Here is a 17,164-nt window from a genome sequence, read left to right as displayed (position 1 = left end):
GTAGCTCACAGTGATGTGAGATGAAGACTTTCTTTCCTCGCTGCAGTCGAACCCTCCTCCTTCCTCTGTGTGGTTTTGTTCTCTGCAGTAAACAGGAAAAAACGGATCATTTGAGATAGTTTGTTCATGTCAGCACGTCCACTATTTGGCATATTAGAGATCTGATTTATTGAGATTTACAGGAGCCTTGTTTTTACTTTTCTATCTAAAGATTTCATGTAAATGTTAAAAAATAGAGGAAACGTCAGCTTTCATCAGTGTTGTTTGAGGGCCACATTTGGCCCACGAGTCACTGTTTGCTCATCACTGCTGTACAGTTGTACCCACTTTTCTTTGCTCTAGTGTCAGTCTGTGACCTTCTGCTGGTGGAAAAAGAAAAAGAGGAAGTCTTGAAGACGTCACTGCACTTTAACCCCCTCATTGTTAGTCCTACATGTATCAGCCTCTCAAAGTCTCCGAGCAGCTTCATGTGTGGATGCTTTGCACATTTTTTCATCAGAATAAAGTTGAAAAATAAGATTTAGGATTATTGTTTAATTTAAGACTGAATTATATAAAAATGTAGATTTTTTTGAGAAATACTAAGGTGTTGCAGATGATGTCTCATTACAGTAGAACAGTAAAACAGCAGGGGTGGTGATGGTGCAGTGGATAAGACACATGCCTTTGAGAACCGGGTTCAATTCCCCACTGTGACACGTCCACCAATGTGTCCCTGAGCAAGACACTTAACCGCTAGTTGCTCCAGAGGCGAGTCTCTCACACTCTGTTAGGATGCTGATGTCTTCAAAGACCTGTTGGAGTCGTCTGCCTTCAGGAAGATGTGGACCAAAAACCTGCCTTCTCGCCACCTGAACCAATCAGAAGCAGGGAACATCTTGGACGTGGTGATGTCGTGGATAAACCGAAGAACCGGACTCATCCCGGGTAATGTGCCTGCTCTCTGGCCTAATGGAGTGCCCATAATGCAACTGAATATATTGTTAAGATGGAAAAGTTTTTGTTTTTTTAAGTATATGTAACAACAAAGACTGTGTTTTACTGCTCTTGCGTCATTTTAAATAACAGCAACATGCAGCTGCTGCATTATGTGTTTATTCGGTGAACAAAACACATTCTCAAATTCAATATTGGACTTGTGAAATGGATGATAAGAAACACTCAATGAAACTAGAAAATCTAGTCAAAGAAGATTTTACCGCAGACTTGGGGAGGAAATGATGGAGAACAAACAAGAAGCATGTGGAAAGTAAGCAACTGAAAACTTCCCACCACCTCCCTTCAGGCTTCCTCCCAAAACACGTGCTCACTCTCTGTAAGCGCAGAGTGCACACGGGTAGGCTAGATTACTGTTATTACTGAGCATTTGATTTATTGATTGCTGTCGGGATTTAAAGAGAATTTCAACACATATTACACAAAATAAATAAATGGCCTATTCCAGCTTTGAGTACAAACAACTTTTATTGGATTGAACTTGACTTGTTACTTTTAATCTATTAGCATCCAAATAAATTTCACTCAAAGTTTTTCTGTTATCGAATACTTATATTATTTAAGGCCGTCAGTAGAGTCAACCTGTCGGGGCATCTTAATTATTTACAAGAACAATTTAAATTTAGGTGGAGGTGCCCCAAAATTAGAACAAAATCCAACCATCTTGGAATAATCCGTGAACAAGTCGGTTTGTCCGCTCTCCCCTCTCTGCCTTGTCCCTGTTGAGTCAAAAAGTAACTCACACAGATGTATCTGCTTATGGTCAGCGGGGTCTTTATTTCACGTCTACAACAAATGGACCAAATGGACCTGCTTTTATAGTTTTATCATTAACAGAAAGTATTTGGCAGCTTAATAACTGAAGATCCGTCCCGAAGAACAAAAGCTAAGGAAGTTGTCTGTGAAGATTCTCAGTCATCCCGGTCATAGTTTTCCAATGAAGGTTAAAATCAAGGGCAACTGGACTTGGTTGAGGATCTTCAACCAAGTTGATTTTAACCTTCATTGGAAAAGCTAAGGAAGCCTTCATATTTCGTGTCAATGTAAACTTTATTATAAACTGATTTTTAATGGACTTCTTCCTCACTGTACTAATCTTTACTAAGCATTTTTTTTTTGCATGGATATTGTTACAGAACTGTTGTAAATAAAGTTGTGTTTTTTTTTGTTAGTGATATTTCTGAAGCCCTGATTGGCTGAGGGTCAGGAAGAGACCCGGTGCGTTTCGGTCTGGCCTCATTGTGTCTTCATTGAGAAGAGCAGCACAGAGACAAACAGGAGCGGGTCGGCCAGCCTTTCAACACCAGCCCCGATAAACCAGTGATTCTCAGAGGGGCTGAAGGGTTTGTGGTCAAGACTAAAAGCGCACCGTTTGGATCTTTTCTTTGCGCAGTTTCCAAACTGCTGCTGGTCCTGCGGATATAACATAGAGATGCAGAGATCGTGCAGGATGACCGGAGGGGTGGGGGTCCGGATTCATAATCCCATAATGGCCAAGAAATAGCAAACGACCTCTCTCAATGAATGGAGCCTCTGGTTTCCAGTATAAGTGCTGAAAAAGAAGCTGTTTCTACCGGAAGAGAGAGAGAATGGGTGAGTAACTCAGTGTATTGACACTGTTTATTTTATTTACAGCTGTCGTTTGTATAACTAACATTTAATTCCAGATATGTGTGATATCGGTGTCATAACGTTATCTGCAGTGCATGGTAGCCTATTATATAAATATATATAGCCTGCTGTATAATATATAAATAAAACACATAGACTGTATAAAACCTAAGTGTGCGTGTTCACAGCTTGTTTCTGCTGCCCCCCAGCAGCTTAAACATATATATATGAGCTCAGTAATAAAGCTAACTACAATTCACTTTACACACTTAAAGTAAAGTAAAGTAAAGTTTCTGCAGAGCTGTCGCGTTAAATTCAAAATTCTTCTAAAGTAAGGAGTTTATAAAGTAGCTGAATTCTTGACAGAACTTAAATGCAGCATGAGGAGCTCCGCCCTTCCTTGTCAGTCTTCAGTCGTAAACAAAATCTGCAACTTTAGCGACGAGCTCTTTGCTCTCATGGCCTCCTCTGCAGATCTGCAGCTCCTGGCCTTCCACCTTTGCGTGATCTTTCTGCGCTCTGCATCGGAAGGTGAGCTGCGTCTTCGTACGTGTGTGTGCACACTTAAAGCTAGCTGATCCGTGGAGAATGTAGGTAACAGTGGTTTTCATAACTTGCATGTTGTTGCAAACATGAAACACCGGATGGCGTGTTTGAGAGGGACCTTGTTGACAGTTCAAACTGCAGCTGCTGCACAGTTACTGATGATTATTTTACTGTTGTCATAACTGTTACAATATTGTTAAAATATGTTTTATTATTGAATTATACTAGTATTGGGAAGAACACGAAGTTGCGTTTGTTACACATACAGTATATGTATAACAAACGCAAGTAAATTCATTGTTTAAATAGTTTTTTATGAATCGATATTGGCTTCGCTGCATCTGCTCTGCAGATTTTCCTTCTCCCTCATGCACCTGCAATCAAATCAAATACTTCAGCAAACATGTAATTATTGCAGCTCTAGATATATGGCTTTCTTAATTTGTTTTGGAAAATTGTAGGTAAACAGTGATCAGAATCAGCTTTTTTGCCAGGTATGTGATCCACTGACAGGTGGAGGCTGGGACAGAGAGCTGGGTGAGTTTGGTGCTGAGGGTGTCCGGGATGATGGTGTTGAACGCTGAGCTGAAGTCCACGAACAGGCTCCTTGCATATGTCACTGGAGAGTCGAGGTGTTGCAGGATGTGATGCAGACCCAAGTTGACAGCGTCATCCACTGACCTGTTAGCCCTGTAGGCAAACTGCAGGGGGTCCAGCAAGGGGCCTGTAATGTCCTTCAGGTGGGCCAACACCAGTCTTTCAAAGGACTTCATGACTACAGATGTCAGGGCGACGGGCCTGTAGGGTTTTATGGGGACCAGGATGACTGTGGAGCGTTTGAAGCAGGAGGGAACTTCACACAGCTCCAGTGATTTGTTGCAGATCTGTGTGAAGATGGCTGCAGCCTCAAAAACACTCCAGTCAGTACAGTCCAAGCAGGCCTGTACCTCCAGCTTTGACTTGTTGGTCCATCTTTTCACAGTCTTTACAACAGGTTTAGCAGATTTCAGTTTTTTCCTGTGTGTCAGGAGAAGATGAACCAGACAGTGATCAGAGAGTCCCAAGGTGGCACGGGGAACAGAGCGATAGGCGTCCTTTAATGTTGTGTAGCAGTGGTCCAGTGTGTTAGTGTCCCTGCTTTGACAGTTAATATGCTGTCTGTACTTTGGAAGTTTATGGCTGAGATTTGATCTGTTGAAGTCCCCAAGAACAATGAGCAGGGAGTCTGGATGTTTTTTCTCCACGCTAGTTATCTGGTCGGCCAGGTGTAGTAACGCCTCACTAACACAGGCCTGAGGAGGAATGTAAACAGCGACCAGGACAAACGAGGAAAACTCCAGGTTTGAACAGGAGCAGTGTAATGGTGTTAGCAGTTAAAAGTCTGATGTTTAAGAGCTCTTCTCTGGTAAAAGTTAGCAGGGAGGGACGGCAGAAAACAGTGTTGATAAACAAAAACACAACAAGCACTGCGGAGCGTAATCCAGAGGCTGCCATCTTGGGCGGCGCCATCGTTCAGTCAGTGATCCGTGTGTCTGTCTCAGAGACCTGGTTCTTTATTGAATTTCATTCAAGTAATTAACTGGATCTCGTCTAAACACAGCGAGTGACGGCGAGTTGCAGCACCGTGCTGCTTCTCTGTCAGGTTTACTCCACAACACGTCCTCCGCATCTAAGGAAATTTTGTCATTGGCAGAAGGCACATAAATAAAACAGACATTCATTTTTACATTTCATTTGTTCAGTTGACAATGTCATTAACTCTCTAAATCCTCCACTACATCCTTTTTCCAAACCACAGTATGTTTAGGAAACAGGTGATCTAAAATACCGGCAGGTTCAGTCTGACTCTCTAAACCAGAGACCAACAAACCGCCAACAAACACAATCAAGATGCTCCGATCAGTGTCTCTGTTCAGCGTTGGTATTTACATTTGTCTGATGCTTGAAAATGATTATTGAGTATTATATAATGAGTATTATTTACTCCTCTGACTGGTTACAGCCACAGCTCAGTCGGCTGAAGAGTCTGTCACAGTGTGGAGGAGGAGGTACCAGGATCTGCTTCAGAGAGACTTTAGTCACGTTCACTGACATTCAGCTCCGAAGTGTCCTTCACTTTTCAGTCAGCATTGTTTAAGTTATACTCAGATTCCACTGACAGTGACACTTTTATGGACTGTAAAATGTTAACTGCAGTTCAATCAGGAAAACAAGTTAAATATGCAACAAGTTAGGAACCGATAAGAAGAATCGAACCGCACAGGTGTTAATGAATCCACAGTTTGGACCTACAACCTACAGTCGTTACCCAACCTCTAGTCTGCATCACTGTTATTTCATAATATGGTGGTTTTAACACAAGACTCTGTTTTTGTTTGATCTGAAGTTGTTTTTGTCGTTTTTTTTCACATGTGAGGGTGAAACGCGTGTGAAAAGCTGCTACTTTTGCTTTCTAACTAATTCAGGATTTTTTTTTCTGTTTGTTTTTAGATCAGCGAGAGATAAAAGTGAATCCTGGACAGGACGTCTCTCTTCTGTGTCAGGGTCTCAGAGATGCCTCCGTCACTCTGTTGGAGTGGACCAGACCTGACCTGAAGTCAGACGGTTACGTGTTCTTTTACCGAAACGAGCGGCCGTATGAAAACTACCAGCATGAATCTTTTCATGGTCGAGTGGAGCTGAGAGATCCAGAGATGAAGGACGGAGACGCTTCTGTTGTCCTGAAGAACGTCACCTTCAACGACACTGGAACATACGAGTGTCGGATTGTAACCAACGCACGACTAGAGATCAAGCACCTGATCGACCTGAATGTTACAGACTCAGGTGGGTTAGTAGAGTCCAGACTCCTCAGGTGGGTTAGTAGAGTCCCGACTCCTCGGGTGGGTTAGTAGAGTCCCGACTCCTCGGGTGGGTTAGTAGAGTCCCGACTCCTCGGGTGGGTTAGTAGAGTCCCGACTCCTCGGGTGGGTTAGTAGAGTCCCGACTCCTCGGGTGGGTTAGTAGAGTCCCGACTCCTCGGGTGGGTTAGTAGAGTCCCGACTCCTCAGGAGGGTTTGTGCAGTTCAGATTTGCTGATAGATCAAACCTGTTTTTCTGCTCTGCAGATCACACAGCTGGAAACAAGGATGGAGGAAACAAGGAGGGAGGAAACAAGGATGGATTCCGTTGGATCGTGGTTGGTCTGCCAGTTATTGGTGTGCTGCTTGTTGTTGTTGTTGTTGTTGTTGTTTGTGCCTGTAGAAAACATAAGAACTCATCAGAGTATGATTCTTATAAACCTCCTCCTGAAAAGTCAGGTGTCCTGAACAGTTACTAATTGGTGTAAATGCATTAAGCTTCTTCTCAAAATGTTACTTGTTCTCTGGTTTTAGTGTCCTCTGTAGCAGCAGTTTGTATTCTGCCTAATCATCTTGCTCAGATAGTAATGAAAAAATGTTATACTGTGAACTTCCTTCAGCTGGTTGTTTATCTGTCTTCTTGCACGGCATCAGAGGAGAGTCATAGTTTCAACACAATTAACTGGACAGAATCAGCATAAAGATGTATTTTAGTTTATATATGAGAACTTTTTGGGTCAAATCTGAACATAAACTTCAGGAGCTACAGCAGGCTAGCAGGCTAAAAACAGTTTTTCACTGTGTGCAATATAAACAGTTTATTAAGCACTTTATTCTCATTAATCCCATCATTACTCACTGCAGCCAGTCAGCTTCTCTGCTGCTTCTAATTTTCCTCAAACCTTGTGTGTTTCTGGATGAACAGTTGAGAGCGAGGGTGGATCAGTGTGCAATGATAAACAAATTACTCGTAGTTCCCTTCATGGGAAGGAGAGGGAAATTGTAAATGTGAGTTCGCTCTGACGGGACCTTGGTTGTGGTGAAGAGCTTGTGGGAGCAGTCAGGATAGTTTGCTCCTGGTGGTCTGTACAGGATTATTGGGAACTTTATAATTGCATGTTTCCACCATTTGAATTAAAGCAGTGATCTGCAGAAAGAGTGAGCACTTGCACCTTTACACAATTTATATGTTATTGAGTAATCTGTCTTTTCTGTATCCGACAGATGAAACTGATGTTTATTAGAGTGATTGTTTTGTTTCAGATGTGTCCAATCTTATGGTTTCAGTTTCTGCATTCTCAGCACTTTACATCACCTGTAAAGCTTAATTATATTAATAAATATGTTTTTACATTTAAATATGTTTCCTTTTTTTAATAATGTAGAGGGGCTGGATTCATGTTCAGTCTTTCTGTAGAGTCTAAAAGTTGTTTTTCAGAAGTTGCGCTTGTTGTCACACATCTGCTGCACAAGAATTACAACATGTGATGTACCAGGGAGGTTTAGAAAACACACACACAGTGCTTCATGAAAACACTGTTAATATTTGAATCCTCCAGCTTTCCAGCATGTTTCTGCAGCTGCCCTTCAGTATATTTACACTCTTTAACACGTTGCAGCAGGTAACTCGGTGGAGCCGCTTCACACACATGAGACACAAAGGCAAATAGAAAGAAAGTAAACACGGATATGTACAAACCGAGCACCTTTGAACACGAGACAGGGGTTACCACGGTTACCATCTCCCCTCATATACATATACCGAGGGAGGTGACCACTGATGCAGACCATGAGATGTGGTTGAAAGCTCTGCAAACAGCCAGTAAGTTGACCTTTGAGGTAAAATATCTTAGCGTGTCCGATGGTTTGGAAACTGCTGGAGAAGAAGAAGTCACGTTATTTCCTCTCTTATTACAGGAGTAAACTAAACAACCTTCAGCCTACAAACCCGACAGTAAAGTGTAGCTGGGAGCTCCACAGAGTCTCGAATATATCAGCTGTGCCCTTTAATTTGAGCAGTACAGAGGAGACCAGTGTTCAAAGGGGATGAAAGGAGTAAATGTGATTGGCCACAACACGCCTCCAGCGTCCCTGATATCAGATCACTCAGCTGCCATGAGTGCAGCGCGTGAACACAGTGTGAATGTCAACATAAAAACACAGCAGTTCACTGCAGGGTGTTTCTAGTTTGTCTTTCACTTTCATTTCATGAGAAGAGAAACAAAGTCATTTCTGCAGAAACAGCCTTCATGTGATACAGATAATAATAAAATAATTTAACTGCAACAAAAACCACAGAATCAGTAAATAAAAGCTTAAAGACATCAACTCAGCTTTTACATCTGCATCTTAAAACCAGGGCCGGATTCATCAAGCTTCTCAAAATGCCACTTTAGTCTTAAGTGCTGAGAATTCATGAAATTTACTCCTACTTTTAAACTTAATAATAAAAGTAAGTTATCACAATTCTTAAAGCTAAGAATCACTCTTACTCTCCCAGTTATTTAGGACAGCTCCAGAGGTCTCTCAGGTGGAGCTGCCAGAAGGTGCTTGTGAGACGCAAATCCTTCAGGAGAGGAAGAATGTTTTAATTATTTGATGATGCCCTCAGTTAATAAGACGGGGTCGGGCAGCGGACATCTCATCAGTGACTTAATGCAGCAATGCATTTTAACTTAAACTGAAGGTTGTGATGACGTTTTGTTCATTTGCCACAGGACAAACGCAGCAGTGCTGTTGATTTGAGGACATCACAACCATCAATAAGCTGAATATCCACACAGTCATGCGTTTTATCGACTTCCCAACACCGCGGGCCCAGGTTTTTATTCACATTCAGTGCTGTGAATGAGCAGGGAAATCTGTTTTAGAGAATAAAAAGCTGAAATAAATGTATTTCTTGGCAAATTTAATAAAGTAGATGCCCCACTGACTTAACACAAGAACTGTGTGGTAACATGAAACATGTGGAGCTGTGAAACTTTGACTTTGAATGATTTTATCTGAGAAACACTGCAGCTCTGTGCAGGAAGTCCATGAAGCTGCAGATTTAATTTCTCAGTTTGTTTACTTTGGGTAAAACAAATGAGTATTTTCACTCTCTCTGTGCTCACGTGCTGCCACCTGCTGGCTGCTTCCTGTCCCTGCAGGCACTCGACAGTCTTCAGGGCCCAGTTGTTAAAAACCTTTAATCAGAATGATCCGGATTTGGAAATCCCATGTTTTGCTATCACGCTCACCAGATACAAACCTTGCATGATTACCAGATTTCCAGAGCCCTAAATGGGACCACATATCACAACGTAGGCTGTTAATGATATAAACACCAGCAGGTAGAACAGCCAGCGTGGGGTCACTTTAATTTGAAGAGACAGAAAATGCACAATAAAACGTACATTTACACAAACATTTCCTTCTATTTCAAATTTCTTTAAACAGTCAGACCATCTGACCCACAACAAATCCAAGAAAAACAAGCAAATATAGGCCTACGTTATTCACAGATACACTGTGGATATTTTGAGCATGTGTGACCAATAGTTAAAATAAAGATCATTCAGAGTTCAGAGAGCAGCTTTTAGCTTTCAGGAGGCAACTCAGATGAGGGACTGACTGGACCTGCAATAAGGGATGAACTTGTTACAAACTACTTTTGAATGGTTCATCTCTGACTGTGCCCTGTGATTAAGGGACAGTTGAAATTAAATATATTATTTTGGTTTGATATTGCTGTTTGGGGGATTATTCTTATTTTTTACTTTACTGAATGTCTTTTAAGTAATGTCTACTTAAAATATAAATTCATGTGCTCCTACATGATGATAAACGTTGTGTTATTTGGAAAATTCAGAAAGTTTGATGACATTTTCTTCCTGAAATCCAACCTGAATCCACCCTTCTGTTGGAATCAGGATAATCCTGTTTTTTTGGATCAAAAGGATCCCAATCCTACTAAAAAAGTTTTAAACAGCATACGGTGAACACACAATGACCTTTGCTGCTTTCTCTTATTCTTTAAAATCTATAGATACAAACAGATATGGAGGTACCTTTAGCTCCTAAATGTTTTGGATATGGCCTTTTTTGTTTGTATAGTCTAAAGTTGACGTAATCTGTTTTCAGTAACTAAGCTTATAAGCTGCTGTGGTTTAAGTTGTCTCTAAGAGAGCAGAGGGAGAGGAATATGTTGCACATGTTTCTTGCCAATAATTAAATAGTTGTCAATTCATGACACTTAATCATCTCAAATAGACGCAGTGATCAGTGTCGGCCAATACTGCTTCCAGCAATTGGTGATCGGACCCAAAAATCCTGATTGGAGCACCCCTAGTATGTTTAGTTGTTGTTGATATTTTTAAATTAGACATAATTGTATTTGTGAAATCTTTCCTTTAATCTTTTTTTAATCTTTTGTGAATCTTTTCCTTTTTTCCCATTATTTATTTTAATTTCCCTTTTGCAGTGGGGAGTGTTGTAAAGCCTGCCTGTGTTTTACCAAGTAGGTTCCACGTATTAAGCATTATCAGGTAAAAACAGATTTTATGGGAATAGTAATCGTTTTCCAAATAATTTTATTTAGGGGTTGCACCGGAACAATCCTAAAATCATATTTTTATGCTACATTTATACTTTTCACTTACCGAGTCATGGATGTGACACACGGAGTTGTTTTTATCTGAAAAAGGATCATTTTGTCTCACAATGAGTTTTTAATGTCAGACTCTATTTATTTTTCCGAACTTAATTTTTTTGTGTTTTCCTGCTATAAATTAAGTCAGTGATAACAGAGCTGAAACCGATCTAGAGTCAATTCAACACTTATGAATAGCATCAACCAAACCAGAGCCCAGCAGCATCCAGAGAGTAAAACAATGGAGGAAAGAGCAGAAGATGGAGGAACAGCAGCTCTCTGTTCTCTTTATTCTTCATCTTTATTGATCTGTCTGCTTAATGAGCAGCAGGTGGCGACCTCCATCTCTGGTGGTTTGAGATTTAAAGTTTGTTTGTTTTGAACTGATGCGATCACAGAAGTTATTCTATATTATATAGTTATATATAATAATTTATTTATATATTATATATAGTTTCATTATTAAAGATTTGTTAGATACAGCGACTTGGTTTTTCGAAACCATCATTAGTTCTTTACAGATCTCTGATTATTGATTGGAATAAAATAAAATAATTTTAAAGAGGTGGAATTATGCTCATTTTCAGTTGTACCACAACATGTCATACTGCACATTGCTGCAGCTCCTCTTTTCTCTGTGTTAAAGGCTTCATTTTAGCTATGGAGTGATACATTCTACATGATCTTTGTTGGCCAATCAGAAGCTGAGAAGAGCGGGTCAGCGAGAAACCCGTAAACAGCTTCCATTCAGCTGTAGGCTACATGTTGCCGACCAGCTTGGCAACATGGACTGGAGCTTCAGAGTGGTGAGTTATTAATCTGCAACAATGTAGTCCAGAACAGGAGGATTACAGTTTTTATTATTATTATTATTGTAGATTTTGAAAGAAGTTCTACACTAAACAAAGATGTTTTCTGAAGTCTCTAGGTTATGTGTAGGCTAGGACGTCTCTGCAGCACAACAATGTTTCATTTAAAATTGCATTGTGACACATTTAACAAATACTGCACCTGCTGCAAGTTGAAAATTGCCCGCTTTATTGCGATTTTGATAAAAATCCATTAATTGTTCAGCCCGATTTGTTATATTAATAATTATTATTATAAGTAAACCGGTTTCAGTGTTCATATGGGAACCTGACTGCTCTTTATGTTGCTGTGTTTCTGAGTCTCATGAAAACCAGGACCTGCTGATTTTTATGATGTGTGATGTTTAAACTGCTTCTTAACTCAGAGAGAAGAAACTTTACAGACTGAATCTCGATGGTTCACCGACTAAAGCATCAAAACTCTTCAAACACAAACAAACACTTTGAACTGAAGTTATATTACGTTCATGCTGTTCAGAATCTGCGGTTTTAATTGTTTCTTCTTAGTTATCTGCACTGACAGGAGGTGAGTATCAGTTAGCCACAGCCAAATCAGAAGCTTTGTGAAACCCACAGAACCACAGGAGAAAAAAAAGAACGAGACCAAAGTTTATTGATCCTGCAGAGAAACACGTTTACTGTTTCACAAGATTCCAAAAAACATTAATTAAATATAAATAAAAGGTTATTACATTAACCACAAAACAACTTGAAGTCATCATTAGATTCTGTTATGAAATATATGAATAAAAATACAAAGAAACAGGTAACGTGTCGGTGCTGAAATACTTTACAGGGTAAAAAAAATAATTCAGTGACTTAAAATAAGTATTTTAACAATTTATTTAATCTTTTGTTTTAGGTTTTTCATGTCACTGATATCACTGAAAAACAAGTGTTTAAATCATTCACAAAGTCTGAGCTGTTTGTCTCTTTGTAGCTTTAACAGTGAAATCTAATAAATTAATGTGCTGAGGTGTGAGGGGCTCTGGGGACCAGTTCCAGGCCAGCTGGACATCAGTGGTTGGACTGGTGTGAAGGTGTGAAGGTCTACCTCAGTGAAGAGTAGACGACCTCTGGCTCTGCTGGAAACTCTGAACACACAAACACAAACAGTTCAAACAACATGAGAAACTGTTGGAGACAAAGAAACTACATCACCAGACAACAACTCTGCTTCACTCAGTTCTCAGGAACTAACGATTTATTAACTATGCGGTCGATTTTCAAAATAAAATATCTTGTGCCGACTCCTGATCATATAGCAACAATAAGTACATTTAAAACAGACCAAAAAATAAACGATTTAATATGTAGCCTTCTTAACCGCGGTAGAAGCACAAAAAATACTAAAAATCTAAACAATTCAGCAAAATCAGGCATGCATAACGCTCTTATTCTGAAATGCTCCTTGTGGGAAATTCAGCCCTGCAGGGAACTGCAGTAGTAGGGGAGAGCCGGGACGAATGAAACACTTTTCAGATCATTTTAAAATATAACGTTACAGACAGAAATCATTTGTTGTTGTCATCAACAACTCACGTGTGTGTTCTATCAATACCAGGTGTTATCTTGTTAAAATGTGGAACGACTTCAGTATAATTTCACTCTGAAGGAAAGGTGCGCATTGTTTCATTTGTCCCTACTGTGCGGGACAGATGAAACACAACGACATACATTTAAATAGTTAAAGTTATTCTTGTTTTTATTTAGAAAGCTTGACACTGCCTTTATTAATACGTAATTGCAAACTCATTATGGCCTTTTTCTTAATAAAAAATAGTATAAATACAACTTAGCTAGCTAACTAGAAAATGTAAGAGCTAATGCACATTTGGATCAGATCTGGCTGCCCTTTTTATGCACATCTGCAGCCTGTTTTCCTGCTCTACTGTGAAGACCCTGTTATTTGGCTGCAGCCTAGTGGACTCTGCTGTATCTGAATAAGGTAGAATGGCTGCGTGTCGGGATGATTGAAACATGTGTTTTAATCGTAGCTTCTAAACTGTAAAACTTTGACATTTAAAACTTCAGGATGTGTTCAAGTACTAACTAATGTTTTATCTGATCATGACCATGACACAGGGAACAATAAACACAACTCGTCATTCAAAAAAACAGATCGCTTGAGTGAATTTACTTTCCGTGATTGAAAACAGCTTCTTTCGTATAACTCTGTGAAAGTGTGACGTATCCACCTGATTTTTCCCTGTTCTGTTAAGTACTGTGGACTGAATGTGCTGAGGTAATTTGGCATATCAGACTTGTATGGGCTCCGAAAAAATCTCTGTGTTTCATTCTACCCGCGTTTCAATCGTCCCGGCTCTCCCCTATAAATCTGCAGTGCCGGAGACTGCAGTTTCAGGACCCCCGCAATCCTGGGACCTTAGTTGTAAGACCCTTGTTCTTTTGCGACAGCGGCATCTAGTGGAGTGGTGGTGGTAATGCACAGCAACACGAAGGAGGTTAACCCTCTCTGCTGTGAGGCCGATGTGCGCAGCTGTTGGGTTAACCGGTCGACATGCATATAATCAATAACTTAGATTTAGGCACACACTCGGTGGTGGTTGTGGTAGGGGTAATTGGCTTCGGGGGGCTGTAAAGAGTAACATAGCTAGCCAGTCAGCTAGCTGGCAGTATCAAAGTAAACAAGGGGTTTTTTTGGATTGCGGTCCTGAAACTGCAGCCTCTGGTACTGCAGCTACATGCTACTGGGGGAAAACGGTTCACAGAGCGCTGTGATCAGTTGTAGAAGCACACTAAAGCCTTTTTTCCACAACACAAAACCAGCTCGTCCCGCCTCGACTGTGTAAAAGTTGTACCTGCTTCCAGATACTTTTTTTTCGTATCACCTCTGGCGAGGTTCTAAAAGTGAGCTTAGGCGATACTAAAATGTGACGTGAAAACACGGCAGACTACTGATTGGTCAGAGAGAATCGTCACTATTTACTGCATCATCATTGCGTGCGCCTGACAGAGGCCAGCGCCAGAAAGTTTTATATTTTACCATTTTAATATGTTATTTCATCACTAAATCCACTTCTGAGAAGTTTTGAGGTGAGAAATCAGCTGTGTAGATTTCGAATATTGACAGTTTTACGAAAAGTGATGGCGGAACAAAAATGTCCTTGAAAGTTTTCGGAGTTGAGGAGCTCCATAAGTGGCGGTGGGGAAGCCAGCGCCAACCTACGGGAGGACCTTGCGAGGCCGGCCAGCCGCATTTCATACCGCTTATCTGTGCATGTGATTGGATTAGAAAGGCACAGGCTATAAAAAGATTGCCAAGACCCTGAAAATGAGCTGCAGCACGGTAGCCAAGACCATACAGTGGTTCAACAGGACAGGTTCCACTCAGAACAGGCCTCACCATGGTCGACTAAAGAAGTTGAGTGCTCGTGCTCAGCGTAATATCCAGAGGTTGTCTTTGGGAAATAGACCTATGAGTGCTGCCAGCATTGCTGCAGAGGTTGAAGGGGTGGGAGGTCAGACTACAGCCCTGCATTTCAGCCCAAGCCCAACGGAGTGCGACTTATGCAGATCCCTAGGTTAAGAACCACTGTCCTAGCATTATACTTTTTATTTAATAATATTTATTTATACACAGATTTATACTACATCATTTTATGTGGATCTACTAAGCAAAGTTTCAGGAGCAGGACCACACATCACTCACATCACTGCTGGCATTTCCATAAATGCCCACACAACTCATTTCCTCTTCTTCGCTCTTGCATTCTCCCCCTCCCCCTTTCTCTGTCTCATCTCCTTCTTCCTCTCTGTAGGGTTATGAGTGGGTCCATCGTGCCCTGGTGCTAAGGCGGAAAACATCATCCTGCGTAGTGCTCGCTCTCCATCAAAAGAGCCTCGCCAAGACCCCGGTCGCTTTCGCTTTGACTCGTCATCTCAAAGACTTTGCCACTTCACTGCCCTGGGTAGAGCGCCGCAGGCTTCAGAGGCAGCTGCAACAATATCTAACAGTGGGATGGGAGGCTAATAAGCAGCTGTACCTCTCGTCCTGTGTGGTCTGATGACTATTTGTCCATAACTGACGTCTCCTGCTCCTCTCACTGCTGAGTAGACTGCAGCTGGATCACTCTCTGGAAAATAAAACACATACAAATTACATTACTGCAGGTACTACAGCTGATACCAGTACTGTTAGTATATTTACTGCTGTTTGCACTACTGCTACTAGTATGGCAAAAACATTTGATGTAACAAGTTTTATCAAAGGCTTTATAAATAGCAGCCATGCTGTAAAAAGCTCAAAGACCAAATTTAACTGGAAAGTACTGAGCTGGAAAATGAAGTTGGACGACCACCAAGCTGCTCGCTTCTTTTATAACAAGTTCACATATTTCAGCACAAAACACGTCACCATCAGCTAAAACCACACTACAGTGAGAAACCACACCAGCATCAGAACCTAGGTAACTGGAGTCAACAGGAGGACATTGCTGCTGTGGTTGGAAAAAGTATTTTCGGTCTGCTGAGTCAGTCTTTTCTTTTATTTAAAATCACTTATGATAATTAAAATAATCAGATCAATATAAATAATAAATAATAAAACACAACAGTAAAACACCAGAACATACTGAGATATGCAATTCTGCACATTTGAAACAAGTGTTTTTTAAGAGGAAACTGGATGACAGAGCTGTCAGCATCTGTGACTAAAATATTATTGGTGTGAGTTTTTTCATGGGGTTAGAAGTCAATAAAACATAATGACTTCAAAAACATTTAGTGAGTCCTGATGGACATAAAGAACTTAAAGAAAACAGAAATGTAAGAACAGTAAAATGTGACTTTAAATGTCAACTGAATCACATGGAGTCTGTTACTAACCTTTAGGTTTCCTGTGGAGGCATCGTCTCACCAGAAGAACCAGAAGAACCAGAACACAGAAAGATAGAACCGTAGACCAAAATGCTAAGGGAGGGGCAGAGGAGGAACCAGGAGGAGAGGGGGTTGAAGGAGGACTTGTAGTGGTGGGTTTCACTGAAATGAACAAGAAGTTATAATTAAAAGGCACAGAAAATAAAATAAATATATAATTTATTCAACAACATGCTAACAGAAAGACACAAAAGTAAATTCATAATGTCAGTCTGGTTTAGAGTTAAAAAGATCACATATCAAACGGTGGGTTGATTTCACTCTTGTTTCTTTGCAGATTGCAAAGTTAGAAATGTTGTCACTTCATGAATCATCTCTGCTGAAACCTGCTGAACTCAATGTAGAAAACAAAACAAGGTCAGTTTGAGAATTATCTTTGAGCTCCTCACCTGTGACAGAGATCCAGCTGGATGGAGACTCTCCACGACCTCTGATGTTACACTTGTAGAGGCCTTCATCAGACTTGGAAACATGGTGGATGGTCATGTGACCTGTAGGCTCAGTCCTGATGAGGGAGCCATCTTTATAGAAACCAGCTGGGAGGTTGGAGGGAGGGGTCTCTGTTTTACAGTGCAGAGTGACATCATGTCCCTCCATCACAGGGAGGACAGGACTCTGCAGGATCACTGGTCCACCTCAACACAGAGACAAACTACAGCATTTCATCATTTACACACAGCTTCATCAACACTAACTCCACAGTCTGATCTTACCAGTGACAGTGATGTTGATGGTGTTACTGGTTGCTCCCTCTCTGGACTCACACCAGTAAA

At 40.8% G+C, this 17,164-nt stretch overlaps 2 protein-coding genes and 1 long non-coding RNA gene across 3 annotated transcripts in view; 1 reads left to right on the top strand and 2 right to left on the bottom strand.

Annotated features, from left to right (window-relative positions):
- Positions 1 to 17,164, bottom strand: part of LOC123980885 (zinc finger protein 208-like) — an 808,576-nt gene that overhangs the window by 685,071 nt on the left and 106,341 nt on the right. The window lies entirely within an intron of this gene.
- The window catches only part of LOC123980920 (coxsackievirus and adenovirus receptor homolog), a 51,692-nt gene continuing 37,547 nt past the window's right edge, over positions 3,020 to 17,164 (top strand). The window contains exon 1 of the mRNA XM_046065526.1: positions 3,020 to 3,138. Within this exon, the coding sequence (XP_045921482.1) occupies positions 3,066 to 3,138 (73 nt within the window). The 5' untranslated portion in view covers positions 3,020 to 3,065. The remainder of the gene's footprint in view (positions 3,139 to 17,164) is intronic.
- On the bottom strand, positions 12,383 to 16,473 carry LOC123980967. The gene is made up of 3 exons (XR_006827626.1): positions 16,341 to 16,473; positions 15,500 to 15,589; positions 12,383 to 12,586 (listed from the first exon to the last, which is right to left on the bottom strand). It is a non-coding gene; the product is annotated as an uncharacterized LOC123980967 (long non-coding RNA).

Source organism: Micropterus dolomieu, linkage group LG12, assembly GCF_021292245.1.
Source record: "Micropterus dolomieu isolate WLL.071019.BEF.003 ecotype Adirondacks linkage group LG12, ASM2129224v1, whole genome shotgun sequence".
NCBI lineage: Eukaryota > Metazoa > Chordata > Actinopteri > Centrarchiformes > Centrarchidae > Micropterus > Micropterus dolomieu.
The sequence above is the reverse complement of the archived record's forward strand: the minus strand, read 5'-3'. Positions and strand labels throughout refer to the sequence as shown.